The 24,294-nt window shown below is 39.9% G+C and overlaps 1 protein-coding gene across 1 annotated transcript in view; it reads right to left on the bottom strand.

Annotated features, from left to right (window-relative positions):
- phlpp2 (PH domain and leucine rich repeat protein phosphatase 2) overlaps nt 1–22,519 on the bottom strand; it is a 36,139-nt gene extending 13,620 nt beyond the window's left edge. Inside the window, exons 1-4 of the mRNA XM_083916813.1 lie at nt 22,239–22,519; nt 17,062–17,195; nt 5,748–5,938; nt 3,369–3,494 (exon numbers count right to left, since the gene is read on the bottom strand). Of these exons, the coding sequence (XP_083772939.1) occupies nt 3,369–3,494; nt 5,748–5,938; nt 17,062–17,195; nt 22,239–22,513 (726 nt within the window). The 5' untranslated portion in view covers nt 22,514–22,519. The remainder of the gene's footprint in view (nt 1–3,368; nt 3,495–5,747; nt 5,939–17,061; nt 17,196–22,238) is intronic.
- Nucleotides 22,520–24,294: the final 1,775 nt, after the last annotated feature.

Raw genomic sequence — 24,294 nt, 5'->3', positions numbered from 1 at the left:
CTTAACAAGACAATGAAACTCTGTTCCTTCTTGCAGCCTTGCAACCCTAACAGCATTCAATCAACACAATCAGGCGGGGAACCACCCTAACACCTCACATCTTGTGGTGAACTCTAACTCCAAATAAACCCCAACAGCATGCTCAATTCTGTTTTAGATTTAAATCGTTTTTAGCTTAGCTCTAGTGAGCTGGGAAAACGGACAGTGGAAGCAACTAGACTAGCTTCAGATTATGCAAGCAGCCAGCCGTCTTGCCAAGAAATTACTTCAGATAGACAATGCCCCAGATTCCAGTTCAATGAAGTTTATCTTCCAGGGAAACACAGTCATTATGAATTAAGAGAGTAAACATATGAGGAACTTAGTTGCTGATCTTAGCAAACGTGTAGACACACACTGAGTTTTCAGTTTATTATTTAAAACCAATGCAGTATAATACAACAGCCCTGCGATAAATCCTAACGTTCTAACCTTCATGAAGGCTGTTGATTCTACGTCAGGGTCATTTTGAAGGATGTTGAACTATATTGTTAGGCTGAGATAGAGTAAGCCCCAGGGAATTAATGCAAGACACACAATATCCTCACGTAGCAAAACTCACTTGTGCTATTGTTGAGGGAGAGTGTGATTGCTTCTCCCTGTGATTTTGTGCTTAATTTTAGCACAGTTCAAATCTAAGACTGTCATCTCTGCTGTGTAAGTGCAGTTACACAGCTTTGGCTCACATTTTTCTTGTAGCTGCACAGTCCCTCCATCAACTCAGAGATGGTTGTTTACAGGCCAGCCATCATTGCAGGCTACCCAACAGTTCTCTTCTAGTCCAGTCTGAGGATAGGCGCCTCCATTAACTGCAGGGCTGCACAGTGTGCAGCAACCCAGAAAAATGGGATGGCTGCTCAGCAGAGCGTGACATCACGTCACTGCTTTTAGAGATGACAAGGATAAAACTACTCATCTCCCACAAAACTACTCATCTTCCATCAAAAAACAACTCAACAAAGTAATTAAATAATGCGAGAGTAGGACGATGGACACAGATTGACAAAGAAGAATTGCAGAGGGGTAGAGAGAAAATAAAATCTTTTTTGCTGTTTCAGATGAATTGCATGGTGATTAAACGCAGTAACTGTGAAGCAATGTGATCGAGGAAGAAGACAAAGAAAGAAGACACTTAAAAGAGAGAGCTGTTTTGGAAGGGAATAAAACCTCATAGCGTGAATGTAGGTGCAGTGATTTTTACCAGTTACCGTGGCTCTCTCAGTCCTTGCTCAGTAAGTCACTACACATCAATTCAATTATTCAAAGATGCAATCAGATCCTTTCCTATTGAGCTGAGTAACCAGGGCATTCTGCTTTTGTGTGGTTACCACAGGTGTCCAATAGAACAGCTGACCGCAGTTAAACTTATTACTTTTCTGAGCATACTGATTGCCTTCTGAAGTGTATTCAGGTATATATGCCACCGGAGTTTAGCATCATATTTAAAATCCTGAACAATATGTTTACACCACAGCTCAAAAACAGGTAATCTGCCTGCTTATGTGATTCATATGTGAATCTAGTCAGCAAACACTTGATTGACATCTACAGTCCTGCTGCTGTGACACTTCAAATCTCATGATGGCAGTGACAGAAACAACAGGGTGCACTATAGTTGAGCATCCTCTGTGAAGCTTTTCACTTTTTAAAAAAACATATTATTGTGTGATGATTACAGAATCAACAGTTCACTGAATTAATTAACTGCGCACAATTTTAGCTGATGTGTATTAACACTTTTGATACAGTTTGTTCACTAAAAATTAATAAATCACGTAAAACTGATGGCAGGAGACTGTTGATGCCATGTATGTTCTTGTATACAGAATCTCCACCTTGTGTTATCAAAAGGGGACACATTGCAAAACTAAAATGCAATTAACTTCACATAAGACCATGAATTATATATTTACACAGCAGTCAAGAGGCACTTTCCCCTGGTTTTTAAGAGACAGCTTTTATTTTCTCTGTCTTTGGTAAAATATTACAATGTACGTTTCGATTGTAATATATGATTTTAATAATCTGCATCAATTGCTAATAAGCTTTAAAACAAGTATGTAAATAGTTTAAATATATAACTAATCCACAATACATTCCTTATATCCTGACTCCCATGAATATACAATAATACATTATAATAAAAATATACAATTCCGTTATGCTGGTATCACTACACTCCGGTACTCAGTCCTGTCATGCAAGCAGATTTCTAGGCCCAAATGCACTTGCTGTCTCTCTCTCCCTCTCTCTCTCTCTCTCTCTCTCTCTCTCTCACACACTTACACACACAAACACACACACACACACACACACACACACACACACACACACACACACACACACACACACACACACACCCACTCACACACACTCACACACACACACACACACACACACACACACACACACACACACACACACACACACTCACACTCACACACACAGTTCCTTTCTCTCTTTCTCTCTCTCACGATTTATGCAATGTAGCATAAACACTGGCCCAAATTCACCAAAATCCTTCACCAGTCATCATCCTCAGTCTCCATAGAAACCTCTTGTCTAAGTCTCAGTCTAAACACAGTGCACTAACAGGCTACTCTAACCCAGTAATCCATACCACCATGGCAGAGAGAGATCCTGGACTTAGCATGAATCTGCAACTAATTGGATTTTCTTTTTTTTCCGGTTGGCTTTCTCCTTCCATGTCTAATTGTATACTGGCTCTGCCTCAGTGGAGTCTCTCACAGAGGCTGTTCAGCTCCAGGAAGGAGTTGCAACACAATAGCCATTAATTAGGATATTAGAGACAAAGCAAACTGGGCAGAACAGAAACAATGATTTATTTAAAAAAAAAAAATGTTTTGAGGAAGAAGAAGGATAGCTGCGAAGACCTGGTAAGATTCTCTGACAGGCATACAGCATATAACACTAATACAAACATGTGTTTGGGTCATTTACCATCCTCTAATACACAGATACTTGTATAACAAAAGTTCTACTGGTGAGAAACTCTGTAAAAAAAACTCAATAAAAGGGTCCTCTGATAGAAGTAAAAAAAGACGATAAACTATGTCAATAGACATATGCTGCTCAATGTCAGACACTGCTGAGAGTCTGTCTCTGTGGAGCCAATCAGACACACTCAGATAGGCGGTTTCTGATTGGACGATTTAACAGGCAGAAGGCAACTGTAGTCCCAACATCTAATCTCTGAGGGATGAACTGGAAACAAACAAACTGCTGCTGAGAAAAGACACAGGAGACACATACTGTACTGTATTGTGTCCTGCGCACACAGTAACACACACTCTTTGTCTCTTGCTTACTTTTGATGCCTGCCGATGCCATCGCTGGTAGTCTGCCAGTGTGTCAAAGTTGACAAAGTATGTCTGGGCCTGTGATCCGGCTGAGCTGAACATCAGACAGTGCTGCCTCCGCTTCACCTCCTCCACCTCAATACAAAGACAATACACAGATACGATGAGGAGGAACACTGGGAGAGAAAACACAAACGGAAAATGATGATTATCATTACTCATTATTGCAATGATATTGGTAGAAGAATAACTTACACACATCTTAACACAGTTATATATCAGTCAGTGTTGTTCATCTTTATTACCTATGTCAAAACCTGTTCCCTATATCTAAGTGAGAGAATAGTGAAAGCATTCTAATTAATTTATTGTGACTGCAAAGCTGAGGTTTAACATAGCGCAGTAATGTAAGCTGAATCTTTTTGTAACGCCACTGTTTGAATCAGAATAAGACCTCTTCCTGCAGCTCTTCCTCTCCCCTCTATGTCCTGAGCCAATAGGAACACACTCCCTGTCTCTCTCTGAAATGACCTGTGATTGACCAATGTCTCCCATCACGGATAGATTTTCTAAAGCCTGAAAACAGAGCCAACAGGAGGTGCTGATATCAAGTGTAGCCCAATTATTCCTATTTTACTTAAAGAAGAGCCCTGCATTTGTTAATTCAATTAACTCATTTTACAATAAATAATACTTACGGTAAGGTTGTCCTGTTTCTCTTTTACCTATACTCTTTTAGTTGTCTTGAGTTTCTCATGAATGGTAATACCACTATTAGTCAGATATTTTTGCTCAAATCTTTCACCAAAATCTATAAACTGTAATCAACAATTGATTAATTAGCAAGCTTAAATTCACCTTTACCTTCAGTTCCAATTAGTTCACACCAAACTCAGTTGGCCCACACTCACCATGCACAAACACTAACACACAAGCCAGCAAATAAAGATAATCGCTGTTGCAGGCCTGATAAACAGAACACTTGAATTACAATATGATAAAAGATTATAATGGATTTTTTTTTTGCCCAACAAGGCCAAAGATAAACTGTCATGTCATCATATTCCTGTATTAAATAACATAAAGAAAAACCCTTTTAAACTTTTAAATCAGAGGTACTCAACTTTCCATCAAAGGCCAGGCTTATAAAGACTTGAATTCCAATAAAAAGCTTATTTTATTAGTTTCCTGACTGTGGTTCAGGGTTAACGTAATCTGTCTATCTGTTTAGTTGCATTGGTTGAAGAAGTACTCTTTAACTTTACTAAAGTAAAAGTAGTAATACCACACTGTAGAAATAATCTGTTACAAGTAAAAGTCCTGCATTCAAAATGTTACTTAAGTAAAAGTACAAAAGTATCCACATAAAAACATTCTTAAAGTACAAAAAGTAAAAGTATTCATTATGCAGAATGGCCCATTTCAGAATATTATATCATTGGATTATTGAGAGATTCATGTAAATGTCACTTCAATGTTGCAGCTGTTAAAGGTGGGGCTAATTCTAATTACTTTATACACTGCTGTGTAGTTTTATCTATAGCAATATATTCAACTTGTTGATAAAGTTTTGTATTAATAATCTGAATCTGTAAAATTACTAGTTACTAAAATTACCAAATGTAGCGGAGTAAAAAGTACAATATTTCCTCTGAAATGTAGTGGAGTAGTAGTATAAAGTAGCGTAAAATGGAATCACTCAACTACAAATACCTAAAAGTTGTACGTGAGTACAGTACTTGAGTAAATGTGCATTGCTTTAGACGATAAAGTCAGCAGTGGTGCGTCATCATTTATAACTGAACAGCTCTAAGCAGCCATCCAACCCAGCTGTGTTGTTACTTTAGGCGTGTTTCCATTAGCCCTGTAGAGTGGCCTCCAGGAAAGTTTCAGTCCACGCCCTCTCAAATGGCCTTTAACTCACCATGTTTCCATTACAAAAAAAAAGCCAGAGAGGGATTTACGAGACTCCGGAGGTGACGTAGCACTCTGAATGGATTTAGATCGCCAGCAATCAGCTGATCAGTGATACAGTGGTGCGTTCTTCCTCAAGAGAAATACAGAAAGTTTTAAGGTGGCCCGTATGATTCGAACGTCAACTTATGTGCAAGTAACATGAAAAAAAACACTCCACCTTAAATATTCGAGGAGCTGTAAAAGTGTTTGTTGACAGACATTCTGTCACCCAGCTGCAGTACCGGGTATATCTCAGGGGAGAAAAGAGGCCCTGTTTTTTGCGAGATAGACCCACCTCAGTCAGGGTAGTCAACCATAGTGGAAACACACCTATTGTATCTACACTTAGCCTCGAGTGTGAGGTCTACCCTGGGGACAATGAAAGGTTAACACCTCTTCAGGCTATCTGATCTCCAAACATTGAGCTCTCACCTTTCCCCCCACCAGGGGCAGGATGTGCATCTTCCCAGTCAGACTGTCTTTGACGGAGGCCACGATTAGACAGGTGCCGCAGAGGATGACCTGCCGCTCTGCCCACTTGTGCAGCTGCGTCTTGCCCTTCCTGACGCTGAATACGCCTTTGAGCAGGGTCCGCTCCTGCTGGTCTGCATTTATTGGAAGCTCTGGATGGAAAAGCCCACACAGAGGTTAGTGTAGATCTACAGACATCAATCTAATGCACAAGAACCCCCAAGCCTGCTGTGCTAAAAAAATAAATGTAGCTAATTAAAAGCAAATGTTGTGCAGCTACACACAGGGTGGACGCTTCCAGATAATGAAGTCATATATCCATTCACAGGTCAGTATGATATCACCTATAGATTACTCAGCTCTTTCACTGAGTATTTCCAGGAACAGATCTTACATCAGCACTTTGGATGGACACTACCCTATTATCTCATATACTGTACATCTGGATAGATCTCACTGCACTATAGTAAGTTTTATGATCTTAGAGTTAGGGGAAGAAAGTTTCTTCATATAATTTTTTAATTCAAGACATGGAAGAGTACTGTTATGACTGGACCCAACACAAAACCCTTTACTTTGTTGGGAACTGCGAGATACAGGTTGGGTTGGATTACATTCAAACTTACTAAGGATTTAATCTCTTTCTCTCTGACTGTACTAATCATCTATGTTCATGTTTGTCATGTGTTGCACAGATACATAATGCCCAGGGAACAGCAAAAATAAAATGGCTGAGTCAAGGGTTGGGTTCAGGTCTAGTTTCTAAGTACCTGTCAAGTTTAGTCAGATTGGGTCTTGAAGATGTACTTATGGGCAGGTGCCAGTTTCAGGCCAAAAAATAAGCTGTAGAGTGTAATTGAAAGATGCAGATACAGGCCAGGTTTGGGTCTCAGTTTAAGGCCAGTGCAAATCTCTAATGCCAAATTTCCACTGAATGGTATGGCTCAACTTGACTTGACATGGTTCGCTGTTAGTACCATGTATTTTTCTCAATTTTGTTTTCCACTGCCGATAGAGCTCCCTCAATTCAGGCAGAAACATCATAGCGCAGCACATTAAACTTCTGTAACATCATCTTCAATGTGACAAAACACACAGGTCCCATTCAGACCTGTTTGAGTTATTCCACAATGTTTGAGCTGGTAGTTGTGTGAATTGCCGCCATTTTTGTATTGTGTATTTTAAAGAATATTATTTTGAAAGTATTTCTCATGTCAAAACAACCACCAAGACTGAATCGTGTGTTGAGATGTTATTATCAAACTGTTGCCTGTGTGTCTGTGTTTGTTCTCCTGCTTTTCCACAGTTGCCTAAAAAAGGCAGCCCCAGTGACCACTGATGGATAAAAACTTTATTTTAAGGTTATTAAAATATACCTGAATTCAGCAATATGTAGGATATATTGTGACAGATTTAGTCTGACTTTTCTTTCTTTGTAACGTCTATCATTGCTGTTGGTAAGTCACAGTGGCTGTAAAATGGATTCACCTCAATTTTTTTATAAATTCTTCACAATAAAAGTCCCCAAGTTATTTTGTTACTTATGTGTTAAATGTTGGGGCAGTAACTTCACAATTCCTATACAGCTGAAAGCAAACATGAAACTGTAAAATAATGCGGAGAAACATCTTCCACCCTGCTCTCCTGCACACAAACCGCCATTTACAAGAGAGAAAAGTTACGACCGTCTGCACACAGACAAACTGTAGGAAATCTCTTTTTCATGAGTCATTTCACCTTTCTGTAATAACGATTTATGTAGGAGTAACAACTGAAATGTACACACAACAATAACAAAACAATTCTTCGTTAAAATATGTAGGGTATCCGTATGTAAATGGGATTATGCACGTGTCTATTTGCATACAGAGCGGGGAAGTGAAAACAGATCACAAGTGGTCACTGAAGACGCATGTGGAGAAGCAGGGTGCTGCCAGGCGTGAACAGAAGTTGAGTTTATGACCAATCAGTGGTCTGCAGTGTTGAATCTCCACCATCTAGTATCGGCTCATCTTGCTTGTATCCTTGACCAAGGTTGTACCAAAAAAAGTACCAGGTACCAACCACAACTTTTGCTGAACCAAAAAAGAACAGTTCCAATGCCATACCATGCTGTGGAAATGTGGCATAAGCCATAATATCTAGTAATGGTTGATCTTTGCAATTATGGATCCATGCTCCTCTCTTCTTCCTCTTTCAAATAACTACTCCTCACTCTCTTTTGTAGGTCAAACTTTGATCTGTGAACTCAACATGCCAGTCAACACAGAGCTAAGGTGCAGGTAGACTGCCAAGGTGTCCTGTGAATGTTAGATGAATATTTATCTATCTATCTCCTCCTCCTTTCTCTCTTTCACTCTATTGCTGTCATAACCTAGCAGACTCATCAGTCATATTGACGAATGAGTCAGGGTTTTGTCACATTAAATTTTGCTCTTTTCAATTAAATTGTGCCAATTTGCACAGCAGGCAGCTTTAGCTGGCCAGTGCTGAAGGATACATCAGACAGAGGTGATGTTGGTCTGCCAGGCTTCAAGTACACTCAGGCTAATGGCAGGTCAAATAAGCACAGAAGAGACACTGCTTCAGCCTCTTGTCCTCTGTTTTCCTCAAACCAACTTATGCTGCCTCCCACTCCGAGGCTCTCATTGGCAATCTGCTCTCTCTCCCTCATTCTGTCTGACTCACTCTTCCTTTCCACCTTCTCTTTCACTTCACAAGGGCATCCAAATGAAATGAAGCTTTGCTTGTGTTTTTCTTTGCCAGAGAAAACGGATAATGAACAAGCCAAGTGCTTCTGACAACAAAGTGGCTGTCTAGCAGATCAATACAGCGACTGATCCTTGGGCGTCCCCCACACTCAAAGAGAAAATTAGAGACACAAACCCTCAAGCAGTCAGTGATGGGTAGTATGGTCCTATGTGAAAGGGGGAAAACACCTGGACACGGAGCTGGATATTGAACCACAATGCTGGGCTGTAATTTGTCTGTAGCATAGAAAGTTGAAAGTCGGCCTTCAGATTCTTATTCTTCTTTACTTACTCTTTAGTAAGACACTGAATTTAAATCTTAACTCTCTGCATTGTAATGAGACATATAAGCCAGATAAGCGGCTGAAGATGACTGGCATGGCTGTATTGAGGCAAAGTTTTTGTATGGCTGTTTGTTAGTGTTCAGACTATTTACTAATTTCAACATTATAAAAACATATTCAAAACATACGTATTCAAAAAAGCTTTGTTGGAAGTTGTGTCCACAAAGAAAGTTCCAAAAAATATAAATTTTTGGATATTTCTACCAACACTCAGGTATCATATTGGCTTGGCACTCCTGCTGGACAGTTAGAAAATATCATTATTTCTGCGTCATGCTCTTTCCTGTGTATCGCTGTATGTAGGGGTTTAATTTAGATTTGTTATGCAATGCTCTGTGGTTGTCTGGGTTGCCACAGGCACATAGACTACAAACTCTGATTGATATCATTTGAAAACTGTAAATAGAATATAACAGTTTACATTTTGTTATTAAACCTGTCTGTTTAATTACCTGTCTTTTCTCCCATCACTCCCTGTCATTTGTGTTGCTATCTGTCTGACAAGTGCACTGAGGTCGATTCTTCTTCTTTTTTCCTGTTTTATGACAGAAAGCGACCAGCATTAAGGTGCATTGCTGGCGCCACCTATACAGAGGTCACTGATCTGCTACCTTTTAAGTTAACCCACTGACAGAGAAATACGCACATAATATGCATTAAAAATGCACACTTCAATCAATGTTGTGAGCATACAGGCATCCATATCACTTTTTGCACTTCCATATCAATACAACCACCCATCTGAAAATCATTTGCCTATTTACGCAATATCAAACAAGTCCTAGCCATAAAAAGCCAACTTAAAACAAACACACATGCTATCCCTCAAGGTCTGTGGGGCTATTAGTTGCTAGGGAAACCGGTTGTTCACAAATTCAAAGTCCAATCTGATGTGGTAAATCTCCATACTGTCTCCAGCAACCTCTGACTGCTCTGTGGGAAGCCGGCCAAATCAATCCAATCCCACTGATGACGAATAATGTTGACCATTATCAACAGCAGCTCCAGAGGGGTTCGTTGAAATGGTCGTAGATGTTGTGTAACACTGTTTTTTTCTGTTGCAGGATGTTTTTGTCAAAGCTACGGGAGTCTGGAGGAGCAGGGCCACAGAGAGGCCGTGCTGCCTCCACTAAACTAATCATCAAAGTGGAGAGGCTGCCAAACCACAGGGACAGTGTGACAAGTGACAAATCAGAGTCAACTGTATGACTTCTTATCTCTCCTCTGTTAATCTCAAGTGTGGCTGCGGCCTTCACTTGCCAGAAAATTCTGTGACATCTCACTTCAAATGGCATGCCAGATAAGAAACAAGGTCGAGACAGGTCAGATTCCGCTCCCTTATTACTGGAGAATAAAAAATGGACAGAGAAGCAGATGGGAATAGGGATGGGAGGGGAGAGAGAGATGACAGAGGGAACAAAGGAACTGAGAGGGATATGAAAGGTGCAAGATAGGATGTGATTAGGTGATGAAAAATAAGAAAGGAAGTGAACTGAGGAACTAGAAGAGGGCGGAAGGCTTGAAAGGATTTAGTCAAACTTTAGCCATTTGCCAAAATAGCTTCTTACAGAAGAACAAAACTTTGGTAACAGCACGTCTTTATATCTATTACTACATTTGTGAACTGCTATAATAGCAGTACATGTGTTATTAAGTATTAGAAATAGAGTACTGACAATCGATAAATTATTTGATTAGATGACAAGAAATGTATTTGCAACTATTTAGAGTTTCTCAATCAAAAATGCCAAACACTTAATGGTTCCAGCCTCTAAAACATGAGAATATCATAAAACAAAAAAGGTCTCTAAAATATCTATAAACTGTATATAAACTGCATGAGTGTTGGCCAAACAGTATAAGATGATGGTTTTACTTTTAGATTAAAGAAATTGTGATGAACATTCACACTGATTTGAATTTTCAGATCAATCAAAGGTGAAAAAAATTGTTAGTTGCAACCCTAATTTGAATGATAAACAAGAGTAGTGATGTATAATTCAAAACAGATGTTGATTAATGACAGCATACATAATGTATGTCAGATCACTCAGTATCGAGAAAAAGTTGGCACTGACTTCAACCAAACTATCTGATCTCTTGTAAACCTTTTAAGACTTACTGCAAAATACTTCTTTTAGAATCATTTATCATTGCAGGTAGGATAAGGAAAATTAAATTCACCCCCAAAAGAGAAAATTAATTCTTTCTATTTTATGGACAAAACACAAAAGTCATGTTGCCAGTTTTCACCTCTTTTGTGTAATAGTCTGTAGCTCATGATCTTGTTCTGCAGGGTGTTTTGTAAAACTGAACTGTCAAGCACTCAGTTTAATACAATACTCCCTGTATCCTAGAGCTTTTTTTGTCTTGCTCAAGATTGCATAGATTGCGTTAGCATGCAGTAGGGGGTCAGTGGAGGCGGAAACACAGTTTGATTTGACTCAGAACAGAAAGCTCTTTTTGGCAGTAAATTCAAATTCAGCCAACCACCCAGATGCCTCCTCTTGGTGGTCTGTGTTTACCTCTAATAAAAAAAAAACCTCTTTGTGCAAGAAATTAAATTCTGATATCAAATATAGCAAGCCTGCATTGTGCAGAACACAGATGAAAGATGCACAGCTCAATACTACTTTTAAATGCAGATAACATTAAAACAGACCATTAAAAATGGTAGATACTGTATTTTTCAGCAGCAGTTAAGCCATCCGGCTTGAAAACCGGCCATGACTGAAATGAGAGACAGTCTGCGGGTTTCAATAAGAAAGAGGAAATCCTCGGGAGAAACGGAGCTCCATCACTGAAACAGCATGTTACCGAGAGCTGCCAGCAAACAGCTGCTCGGGGCAATTCTGCAGGAACGTGGATCTGAGTTTCATTTTTCTGTTAAATCTCAGTTAGGCTGCTTCTCTACTTTTTGTCCCTGTAAACCAATTATTTTGCCTTTATACAATAAAATGAAGAAGCAACCCTCTGTAAGTGCCTGGTTACCCACTGTGATTTCAGCCTTTCTGTATGCTCCTGATAAACCACTGGACCTCAGAGTTTCAGACATTGGTTCACCGTCCATGTCATCACAGTTGATGACATCCACAGTCCTGTTTTGTTTTAATTTCCTATAGTAAATCAGCACTAGCCAATCAATAACTTATTAAGTGAGTTCACACAGCTTGCAGATGACTTGTTTCCTTCTGCTCTGACACTGACAGTGGGCCCAGCTTCAGGTCTCTCAGCTCAAAGAGAGATCACCCAGACAGAGGTGGAACTCTGTGAAGCTGACAGCAGACATTGCCTGTGCTGCAGCTGCATGGGTTGACAAAGAGAATTACTGGCCCTCAGGTCTCTGCCGTTGTTTTCACTTGAAGCAATTTTTTATTAAGTCAGCATTTAGAAATGTTTACTCCCCTGTCCATGTTTGTTTTTATCTCATCTGCGCACCACAGCAGGAGGACGTGTGTGTGGGGGGAACAGGTGGGAGGAGAAGGTTGGAGATGAGTTTCCAGAACACATAAGAAGACTGTGAAGTTTAATAAATTACCTGCCACATTGCATTTTGAAACACCACAGAAGTTTAAGAGAAAATAAAGCCATAAAATAAACAAATGCACACGCATGCCAATGAGTCAATGTTCACACCTACATATAACATAAAATGCAGTTCTATGTAGATCACTGACAATCTGCTTCTGAATGAATGCCCATGAGCCAAGAGGTTTTTGAATGATTTGTAGAGCAATCCTTACTAGAGAGGGAGGGAGGGAGTTGGGAATGTGCAAAACGTCACATCCTTTGGAGTTTCCCGGGAAATCCGTCACAAAACCTTTACATAGAAGTGAGTCCACACAGTCTGTTCAAGGCAACTGAGAGAAAGATAGTGAAGGTCTCAATTTTTATCTTGCGCGACAACCCGTTCACCCATTGGCCATAAAAAATGATACATGTACAGTACAGTGTTACACACAGGACCTTTAAAGTATATACTCTAGGACTACTAATACTAGTTGACAAACATCACTTTCAGTATCTTACTGGTTATAAAAAATGCTCATTGTTATTTTTTCTTTACCTAGCTTAAGTTATTGAGACAGACAAGAGAAAGATTGTTCTTGTGATATATCAAATTCATCATGTTTGTAAAAGAAAAATATATTTTCTTAAAAATTTCACCTGCAAAATGTTATTCCCTGTTGTTTAGTTTTGACATTTGTTGGAGCATCCCAAAGCAGCACAAAGGTCTGGCTTTTTCTTTGAGTCATGTTAGCAAGGTGCAACTGAACACTGATCAAGACATTTTCAGGCGACCACAATCTTGCAATTCACTCTGATAAAGTGACAACACGCTGTGAGAGGGTCAAAATCCTCAGAATTTAACACTGAGATCACCCAAAATACAAGTTCACGGCTATTTGAATGTACACTGTGCCATGTATTTGTATCACTAAGCCTCTGTCCTGTCGTTAGCACAGCAACCTAGCCATGCCCTAAAGCATCCCCTGCTTTATTGTTTATTTTACTCTAAATGGGACCATAATTTACAAAATGAACATTGTGCTGTATCGTGTAAGACTTGAAACTAGCGATTGAGACCATAAACTCATTAGGAACATGTTAACTGAGGTAATAAATCAAGTGAGAAGTAAGGGCATTTTCTCATTGACTTCTATACAAACAGACTTCTTTTGGAAACCAGTGGAGTAACCCTTGCCGGAAAAGAGAAAGAATGCAGGTCAGACCGAGAAGCTACGTCCCTCTTTATGATACAGTCTATATTTCTTACTGACAGAAGTTCCAGATCTTGTCGACATTTACATTGGCGTCTTTTTTTAAATCACCGTCTGAGGTTTGTTTTCCTCCTCTGTTTGCCACAGCATGATATAAACGTCATCAGCACGCCCCTCGCTCTCTGTAAATACACTGGAGAATGAGCGTCTCTATTCATATAAAGGGTCACTCGGAAACTAAACCGTCTTTGTACTGAGGAGCTGGGAGGGCAAACTTGGTCCGACTGAATCTGACATTTGCGTTCTCACATACAGCCCCGTCGGGTAATGTGTGAGACATGTTGTTGTTCAATCTTTGAAATGCAGTGATGCATCATAAACAAAAACCCATTCACCTCCATCGTACTGTGGTGGTGACAGAAATCTCAGAGACAGTTATCTCAAAATCTTGGTGCATAAAAACAGAACTATCTGCATGACTAATCAACTTGCAATCCCTTAGGTTTATCTTACGACTGCTTTAAGGTTGGGAACCAGTGATGCATACTCTCAAAGCCTGTTAAATGCAGAGCTGATACATGCAGTGCACCACATCAGGTGGTTCTGTAGCGGCTGTAGTCTTTACTGTTGGACCACAGCTTTTCTCATCTGCTTAGTCAGATCATTACCCCTGACAACAGCTGTGAGACAAGCAAACACCTGGGAGAGGGATCTCAGAACAAGGCTGTTGTTGTGTGATTTAACAATGCATCACAGCCCACCTACAACACCACTGTGGGTGGGAATGAAAAGCCAGGGTTACTACAGTATTTGCCAGCCAAAAGCTGAGATCTACTGGAGAAGTTGTATGACTGTAGAGCTCCTGCACACTAGCACAGAGAGGGTGGCTATATGAACCCACTGACGTAATTCAGCACAATCACAACAGCCTGTAAGTTATACTTGCAAAACAGTTACTTCTCACTACCTCCCCAGTTCAAAGGGAATTGAATGGGCAAATAATGTAGCTTGAAGCCCTGGCCGTGTATCAAGAGTGTCCAATGGCCAGTCATGCCTGGTCTCTGGTTTTCCCATGAGTTGACAAAAAGTTGAGGCAGGAAGTCTCCAAGGGGCCTGGATACACTCTGACCAATGTGGCCTGACTGCGGATAGTAGCCAAGATCCGACCAGTTTCTCATGTTGGCAAGGGGCAAACAACAAAGCTTCCACTGGACACATAGGGATTAGGAATAAGACAGAAGCCACAGTGATTTTAAGATCTGACAACTAAGCAAACAAACAAACAAACAAACATCAGCTCTGTTACCAAGCAGACAGAAACTTGTATTCATTATAAAGAGGCTGGGGGGGACTTCTTTGTACCCGGAAGTGCTGGAAGACACCCCAGTTAGAAAGAGCTGTGTTTTCTCTGTCCATGGTTGAGTGTGGGGAGAAGAGATGAATGCCTTAGCAGGGATTGGTGGCCTTGACTACAGACTCTGTACTACATCAAAACAATTATTTACTAAACACTAAATATTACCTAATAATAAACAGTGATAGATAGCACGATCATTCAACCACCAGATGCCTGTTGCAATGTCAGCCTCCCCCTGGCGGCTTATTGGGCATGGGTATGTGTGATGTAGTGGGACAGGTGTGTTCTCGGTAGTGTAAACAAAAGTTTAGTGTGGTAATCAGTCTGAGTCTACGGTGTGAACATGATGTTAACGCAGTCCATACTCCAGCTGAGCGCTTGCAAACAAAGTGCCTTTTATGCCTGTGAATATGTACCACTGTGAAGTAAAAAAGCCAGAGTTCATTGCTGCAACCACCGCCTCGCTGTTTGGCTCTGGCTCTTTGGCTCTGTTAACCCATTCCACTAGACACAAGTTACCTGCCATGAGCCAAGTTATTAGGATGAGACCAGCTCGCTGCATCACACGATTTAGAGGCATATGTTTCGGAGGCATATTAGATTTTAAAAACTTTTTTTGTTTGTTTTATTTTTTTAAAACACCAGGGAGACTGGTGTTGGTCAGGGTTTGGAATAAAAGGGAGAAAACAGGACAGAGAAGCACGGTGAATATTGTGAAAATATATAATTTTAGCATTTTTATGTGTTGCTAAGGCAGCCGCCTAAGCTGTAAAGTGCTGTTTTGCATGTTCTCCCCTAAATTTGTTGCTAAATCTTGAAAGTCAGTTGGGATTTTGAAACTCTTCTCATGAGCGCCTAGTCAATCAGAGAATTTCAATACAAAGCTGTTGCAATTTGTGTTTAGCTTGTATTATTATTTAGTGTGGCATTACTGCATTTCAATGTAAAGAGAGTTTTATGTGGGAGGAATGACATGTGAGCCATTTAGACTCTGTGGTTTCTTCCTTTTTTTTCTGGCACAGCAGCACGCGACCAGTTCAAACCTCAAACATAAGGAGTTCCACTGACTCAGCAGGAACATCAGTGGGTTTATCAAGTGGAAACGCATTATAGAACATCATTCACCATTTACCCTTAATGGCAAATCCTTTACTTTCACTGTAAGAGTATCATTAGACCAATGCACATGACTTAAACAGGGAGAGCTAGAGATGTCTGACACATGCAGGTTTACAAATTTCTCCAAAGGATCATATCCATTCTGCCACTGTATTAATATATCAAACTGACACAAGGGTACTTAGTCACTCCAGTCCTGGGGTCATGGGAGAATGTTGACAGCAGTAGGTGAAAGGCAGCCCACATGGGGATGAAGAATCACCACAGGATGAAGGATGAAGTCAGTCACATATCATGAGGCCATGATGGACGTGTGTTTGTGTTACCCCAGGCTATATTGGATACTAGGGACAGCTTCAGAAAGGCATCACTCTCAGGGAACCTCAAAAAAAACAACTGGCTTCCCTTTGTCCTTGCTGAAAGAGCACATACCTTTATGTATACACACAGACCCAGGAATAAAACTGGATATGATAGGGAAAAAAGCCATTTTGGAAAGTTTGACCTGCTGCAGCCAGTTTTTAGGCCTTCAGGACCATTTTCTTCCAGTCAGATCCCCACTGAGCAGCAGGTATAGGATATACATGTTTAGAGAAGTAACTGAAATAATTTAGTGTTTTAACTAAACTATTTCAGGTACTTCTTGAAACATGTAAACATTCAAACATTTTCCTAAATCATGTAAATTGTCAAACATTGTACCTGCTCCAAAGAAATCTACCTGTTCCACAGAACTAAATTATTTTAGAAAAAAGTTATAAGTAAACATCTTCTGTATCCAGCTCTTTAGATGCTCTACAATTTGCAAAGGACAACAGGGGTACAGATGATGCAACTGTGTGTATATTGTGTTTTTAATGTCCTGTCTATTGTTGTAATCTTGTGGTGGAACCAAAGGAAAATTTTCACATTGTGGACAATAAAGTTTTCGTATTCGTATTCAAATTCATATTCGTATGATGGTCCCTCTGGGTCAGTACTCACCACTGTAGAAACGGATCAAACAGCTGAGGTCTGAGTTGGCTGCTTCTTGTTGCACTCGTACAGGCTCTGAATAGCCCATAGCTGCCAGGTAATCATACAGCATCTGGAGCGGACGCTCAGAGGGGTCCAGCCTCCTACAGGACAAAGAGAAATGGTGTAAAATGTCAGACAAGAACCTTTTCTTCAACCAGCTTCCTTCACAAGGACCAGCCACTGGCATCGAAGCAACGCAGCTTATCTTTCCCATCTCATGGACTGGTAACTAACCACCAACTGGGCATTATTACATGTTACAAGACTGTATGAACAGCTAGGCAGAACTGTAACTTTGTTATAACCTGAATGAGAACTCCTGAGATCTTCAGCCTGCTGGCTTTTGTATGACTTTAATGTTCATACCTTTTCTGCAGGGGTCCAAGCCCAAACCCCTCCTCCCTCTCTCTTTGTCTTATTCACACACACACACACACACACACACACACACACACACACACACACACACACACACACACACACACAGACACACACATTTGTTGTTAGCTTTGGTTAGTTTATTGTGTGTTTTGTTTGTTGCATTTATTAATTTGTTAATAAATGTTTGTGTTTACAATATGTCTGTTTATTTAATATTACACAAAGATAATTGAGCCAGCCTCTGCTAAGAACTTTTAAATCCTTCGACTGAGTAAACTATTACATTTATCGGTTTTCAACCCTTAATTAGTAGTTTAATATATTTAATGAGACTTTAATATTAGTTGTCACTCTGTCTATGACAGTGGTGCCCCAAGGAACTCTGGTTTAACGAGAGTAAATTTTATTATTATCTTTGATAATTATTGGTGATAGCTAATATTTACTATATTAACGATAAGTTTGAGAATATTCAATCTCAATCTGAACGTGAGTCAAGGCCCTACATTTAATTGGTTCTCCGTGTGAAGTTTTTAATAAATTAAAGTTATTAATTTTTAGTAATTTTTCTTTATTAATTTAAAAAAATATATTTCATTTGATAGTCACACCTTTGATCCAATTAACCTAGAGTACCTACATAAGTGTTTATATGTCTAATCTGTGAGGAGATTTTGTCATCGCAATGGCGCCCCAACCATGCAAGATAATGTCACAAAACTTTACAGGTCTAGATCAAAAGCAAGGTCGAGTTCCAAAGTGGCTGTGTCATTGCTCATTACCAATATCACAGAATCTGGATACATGATAGAGACTGAGAGAAAAAACATAATTAAAAGAGTAGCATTTACAGTAAATGAGACACACACTTTGAATTTTGATAGATCACTGACACCCCCTAAGCACAATCGGCAAACAGTTATCAGTACTCATTCCCAAGCCAAAGGACTTCTCTCAGTCAGCCTATATGATTTGCATGATCATATTATTTGATTTCAGACAGCTGAGGTCGCAACACCTCAACGCAGGATTTAAGCAGCCTCCAGCAGGCAGTGAGAAGAGGATGACTGGCAGTCCCTGTTGACCATTCACACTGACTCTTACACTGATATGTCCCATTTATTCACAATCATCCAGCCTTGGCCAATGCAGCACGAAAGTGTTAAATCTCTGTCAAATACCATCCAGTAGGTTCATCCATCTTCCGGGTGGAAGGTAAATTATGCAGAAAACTATGGAAATGTGTTCCTTGATTTACTGGAAACTAGTCTCACATAGCCAGACCACTTTGTCAGCAGCACTGAAGCAGGATTTGGCTACACTGCATATCATTCTGGGATAATGATAAAAAAAAAAAAACACTCTAAACTAATCACAATCGTCTTGAGCAACGCTAAGCTCCAGATGCAGTGACGTGCCCTTGTAAAATACATAGCAGAGAAAGTGGAAGGGAAGGAGAATGCCTGATGATATGTAACAGAGATAGGTGGGGGTTACAGAACCAATAGTATCCACACAGGTGTTTTCACTGAATATGGCTAATAAGACCTCTCTGGACTGTACTGGTGTTTACAGACTGTGATGACATTTTCTTTACCCCTTTAAAATGATTATTGGCCTAATTACCTGCATGGTTCTCAGCCAAAATAAGGTGATATGGGTGTGCAAAAACTGGCTTGGTTTGCAAGAACAAAGATCGGAGAAGCAGGTTTTACTTTCATCAGGTTGTGTTTTCCATTTAAGTAGCTAGCATGGGATGGGATGCCTCAGCAATCAAAGATCATTTAGCAAGGATTCAGTTTCTTACCACTGAGGCTGAGTGCTGAGAGAAGGAGGTTGTTGTTCACAAAAGAAGCAGAAGAAAAGGAGCATACCACACTGTTTAAATGTATTAACTAGCTGCTATCATTGCACTGCATTGGCAGGGACCTCCTGTGAAGATCTACAGTATAATCAGACCATATTGGAGTTTATCTTACAATTTACAATCCTAATCCCAATATCTGTGGGTATACAGGGTTTTCTCACTGACAGATACAGTAGCGCCAAGTCTGTGTTTAATGTTATGATGTGCATAATGTTAATTTAAAATGATCTTAGCCACATAGCAATCAAAGTCTTGCATTCATTACAGCCAGGTTAAGATTTTGAATAACAGCAAAAGCATGATGACATTATCAAGATTTATCAATCAACTGTTTTACGTTGCACAAGTTCACAATGCTTAATCTGATCTAACTCCTCTCCTTGTCAAAGAGGCCTTTCACCCAGCCAGATCATGGCCCTGCATCACTTATTTGGGTTGTGCCTGATAACACCATAAGGGTGGGGAGGCCTCTGGTATCAAGCCACTAACTCCTCTTAGAGGAGTCAGTAGAGATGTCTGGGAGCCTCCCTTTGGAAGTGTTCTGGGCATGGCAAACTGTGAGGAAACCCCGAGCATACCCAGGACATGTCGGAGGGATTACATATCTCATCTGTCACAGGAGCACTTAGGGGTCCCCGAGGAAGAGCCCGTTGCTTGGAAAAAGAATACTGGACCGCTCTGCTCACTCTGTTGGCACTGCGACCCTGACCAAAATAAGTGGCTCAAAAGTGGATGAATGGAAGGATGGATGTACTTCCTTCAACTCCATTGCCTCAGTAAATGTATCTTAAAAGGGAGTGTGTCGTTCCCTATGCAGGCAAAAATGCCCTTTCGATGGAAACAATATCTGGAAAAAAATCGAACATATCGGAGATATATATCGTCAAAACGACATAACAATGTCTATCTTATATATTTTTCTATATTGTTTCTATCACGATGTCGCAGAACCAGTGGCCAAGCTGCATTATGGCAACATTAATGTCATTTGGATGACACTGTACGTTCTGATACTTGCACATTATTTAAATTTTGCCCCAAAGTTCTTAATCCAATGAGAAAATATGCAGTACTTTACATTTAATCAAGTATTTAATTCACACAAGAGTATATTACAAAAGGTTTTACCATGTCGTTATTTCACATCAATATTCATTGATTGAATTACAGAAACAAAAAACATGCTATATTGTGATTTATATTATTATCGTGATAGGAAATTACCTAAATCACAATAGAAGATTTTGGCCATATCACGGGGCCCTAATAGAGAGTTTATAAAAAATGATTTACAAGGCGAGAAAATAAAGGACTAGGAGCCCCTTTAAGGTCAAGCATAATTGGAGCCCTAGCTCATGTATTTGCCTTTTTTTGTATTATTGACTCTTATTTTTATGGCATGTCTGTCTGTAGGAATGGAATTTTCCTTTACATAAACAGAAATGATAGTTATCTTAAGTCACCAATTCCCTGTTTTTGGATGATGAATTTATTATTAAATTTGAATTCACCTGGTCATCCTTGCTGGCAGACAGAAATTTGAGTGCTGGACTGCTGGAATGTAAACTGAACCAACACAGCCTATCCACAGGCTTACCAAAAGCCTTTCATTTATTACCAGGCTGTATTACTCTGCAATGCCTACGGCCTTTAATCAGCAAAAATGAGGTGAAGTTGGTTTATGTGCTGTTAGCTGATCAGACCATTGGCTATGAGCCTATAAAATGATTAATAACCTCCAGACATGTTTCCAGCCTAATATCTGCAACACGTCCATGTCGTGATCTTCCATTAACACTACAAGGACAATCATTTACAATTCTCCACTATATGCACCCACTAGCAATTCGCTGGTAAGCAAAATGTCTTGTAAGATTTGACAATTTTGCCTCAATATCCAAGAAAGACTCTCAGGCTCACATACAATATACCATAAGCTACAGTTTAAGCTAAGCTACAGTACAGTAAAGCTGATTTCTTATTTTAGACTCTGCTTTCTAATATCGTCACATAGTCTTCCCAGGAAAGCTAAGGAGGAACGGCCCAGATTCCTTCCTGGCCATGGATCAGTGAACCGGCTTTTTATCCTTTCACAGATAATCGAGGGGTCATTTGCTATTTCTGTCCACATACGTCTTGTGGAGCTGAGAGAGGTTCATGTTCCCAGAGGGTATCCTGAGTAAGGTGATGTGGGAGTAACTGCAGCAGGTCCTCAGTGCTGTATTTGCCTTTGCTTAAAGTCAAGCTCAAACACTTTTCATGGGCATATCAAGATATCTATTATACGGTATATATTACTGTAAAAGCCAAGGATTGGTGTAGTTTTTATATCATATAAGAAAGGAAGAGATGTGGACATTTATTTAAAATGACACTACTTCTAACTTGCTTTTGTTAGATGTTACTGTACAGCCGATATATACCCATTTCAGCAAGAGACGTGCTTCAGAACCAGCTGTGCGACATCTCATGTTTCATTTGTGCTATACTACCCAAAGCATCTTTTTACGCTTCAAGTCCTTTCTTATTGCTTTCACTTTTTTCCATTTTCATGTTCATACCTGCTTATACATTAAGTTTTGAGCTATCAGATGCTTTGGAGTGCTCAGCAGTACTGTACTGATTAGCTCCAATGAAGACGCTGATGAAGGTCTGCAGCTGTTGGATGTTGGATGCATGTGTAGGCCTATTCAGAGTAACTGAGGCAGGTTTAAAAATCACTCTGAAAGGTACACAGGGTACTTCGAATATCTCTGCCATGGCCCTTGACTAAGGCGGGCACAAGCCCTCCAAAATACAGTCGGTCCCTGGGCAGCAACTCTTTAGGATATTTTATGTCACACACAAAACTATAAGTATAACTTTACTTTGATGACTTAACTCAGTTTGTATTTACCTGACTAGGTCTCCATGCAGCTGAACATAGAGTCCCTGTCCGTCCCTCTGAGCACACAGCTCCTCCACCGTGGTACTAATAGAGCAGAGCACCAACTGCAGGTCTGTCTGAGGGGTGGAGGAGGCCTGTGGGCCAGAGGCAGGTGGCTGCGGGTCCACTGCCCCCCCATATAGACACACACAGCCCCGCTGGGTGTCCCCCTTTAGCCAGTCCCGCTCTCTTGATCCAAATCGGGTCTTTCTCGTCACACAGCTGCGACTCCCATTCCGCTTCATGTTGCGCTGCTGACACAGAAAGAGTCATTTTAACACAAAAATTGATTTCAGATAAATATCAGCATGTTAAACAACCTGGGAGCCTTGGGAGCTTGAGGGTTGTTTAAAAGGTGCTATGGGCTTACTTCAACACAACCTCCGTGCCGGTAGTTACCAATTGGATAATCTCAATGATCATTTTATTGGTGCAGTTTTATTTGTAGTAGTAAAGCAGCACCCCTCCCCCCACGTTGTAAATGTTTTTTATTCTATTACCTTTCTTGCTGAGGATGGATTCTGTGATTGCATTACATTACTAACAAGATCCAGAATATCATGTTGTTATTTGCTCTTGCCGTAATCACTTGTGGTGATGTTAGCCGGATGTGCAGTAGCCTAATCATTTTCCTCATGCCACGCTAGACTATCTGAATCTGATATTAATATAGACTAATGCTGTGCTAGCTTTTTAAAATGTCAGTGTCATCAGATGCTCTTAAAACACACACAACAACACCATTACGGAGTGTCACTTGGTCAGTGAGGTAAAGATATCTAGTCACTATTCTGGCTCTGCATGTAGGCTCTCCAGTAGATACACACACATACACACACACACACACACACACACACACACACACACACACACACACACACACACACGCACGCACGCACGCACGCACACGCACACGCACACGCACACACACCTTCACCACACATATATTAAGAAGATTCATAGACAGGATATGGAAGCACAAGTCTGGAGAGCATTTAGTTTGGTGAGTTTGGTGACTTAAAGGTGTTTTCGATATTGTTTGAAAATGATGTCATCTTTGCCTCATTCAATCTTGATATTCAGTAAGCCTTTAAGCAATCTGCTGTTTAGTGGAGTGATGGCTGAGTACCACGAATTAAATACAAGAGTCTCTCTGGAAATTGTCAAAAGGAGAGTAGTTTGCTGAGTAAAGGAAATATCTACTGGACCACCAGTTACAGTGACTGCAGTAGTGTGGACCTAATACTGGACAGGTGAGCTAAGCTACAGAGCAAGAGTTTTTGATTTGCGTCAATCAACCACCCACCAAAACACACACTTACACAAACACAAACATACATAACAATGCAACATATAATCATACATAATTGATCTTTTTCACTGCAATATGTAACAACTCCGACTCATTTCCTCAAAGTATAACAACACAAGTTCAGACACATCAACAATGAACACTGCTACTGTATTTAGAAGACTTAGTTAGGGTTGTAATCTATAATCTAAAGTTGTAGTCTATGGTCATTATGATTAGTTTTGTTAACTTTGGTTACTGAATATCAAACAATAATAACAGATCTTGGTCCAACTTCCCAGAGCCCAACGTGAGGTTTTTAAATTAGGATGAGAAAATCTGTTTGTTTTGACCAAATGTCAAAAACCCAATTAGCTGTAGAAAATGAATTCATGGTATTATTTCTGGTACATTATCTATGAATCAACTGCTAGAAAAAATAGCTTTCAAATGATAATAATTGATATGAATAATATTTAAAATTAACAAACTAATCCATCAATTGGAAAATCCTTTCAGCTGCAGTATTTGAAATCCAACAGAAAATGTATTGAAATATATATTTAAAAAATAATGACTTGCCACATTCACATTCGTTACCAGTTGTTATATACATGTATTTTAATAAGATTTTAAAATAACTTTCCAATGTTTTGGCCTTTTAAATGGTAAAAATGGGCATATTTTAGATAAAACAATGGATGCATCATAAACTGAGCAACGATACATGACCTA

Source organism: Echiichthys vipera (genome assembly GCF_963691815.1).
Source record: "Echiichthys vipera genome assembly, chromosome: 1".
In the NCBI taxonomy this organism is placed as follows: Eukaryota; Metazoa; Chordata; class Actinopteri; order Perciformes; family Trachinidae; genus Echiichthys; species Echiichthys vipera.
Note: the sequence above shows the minus strand (reverse complement) of the source record. Positions and strands in the feature narration are given on the sequence as shown.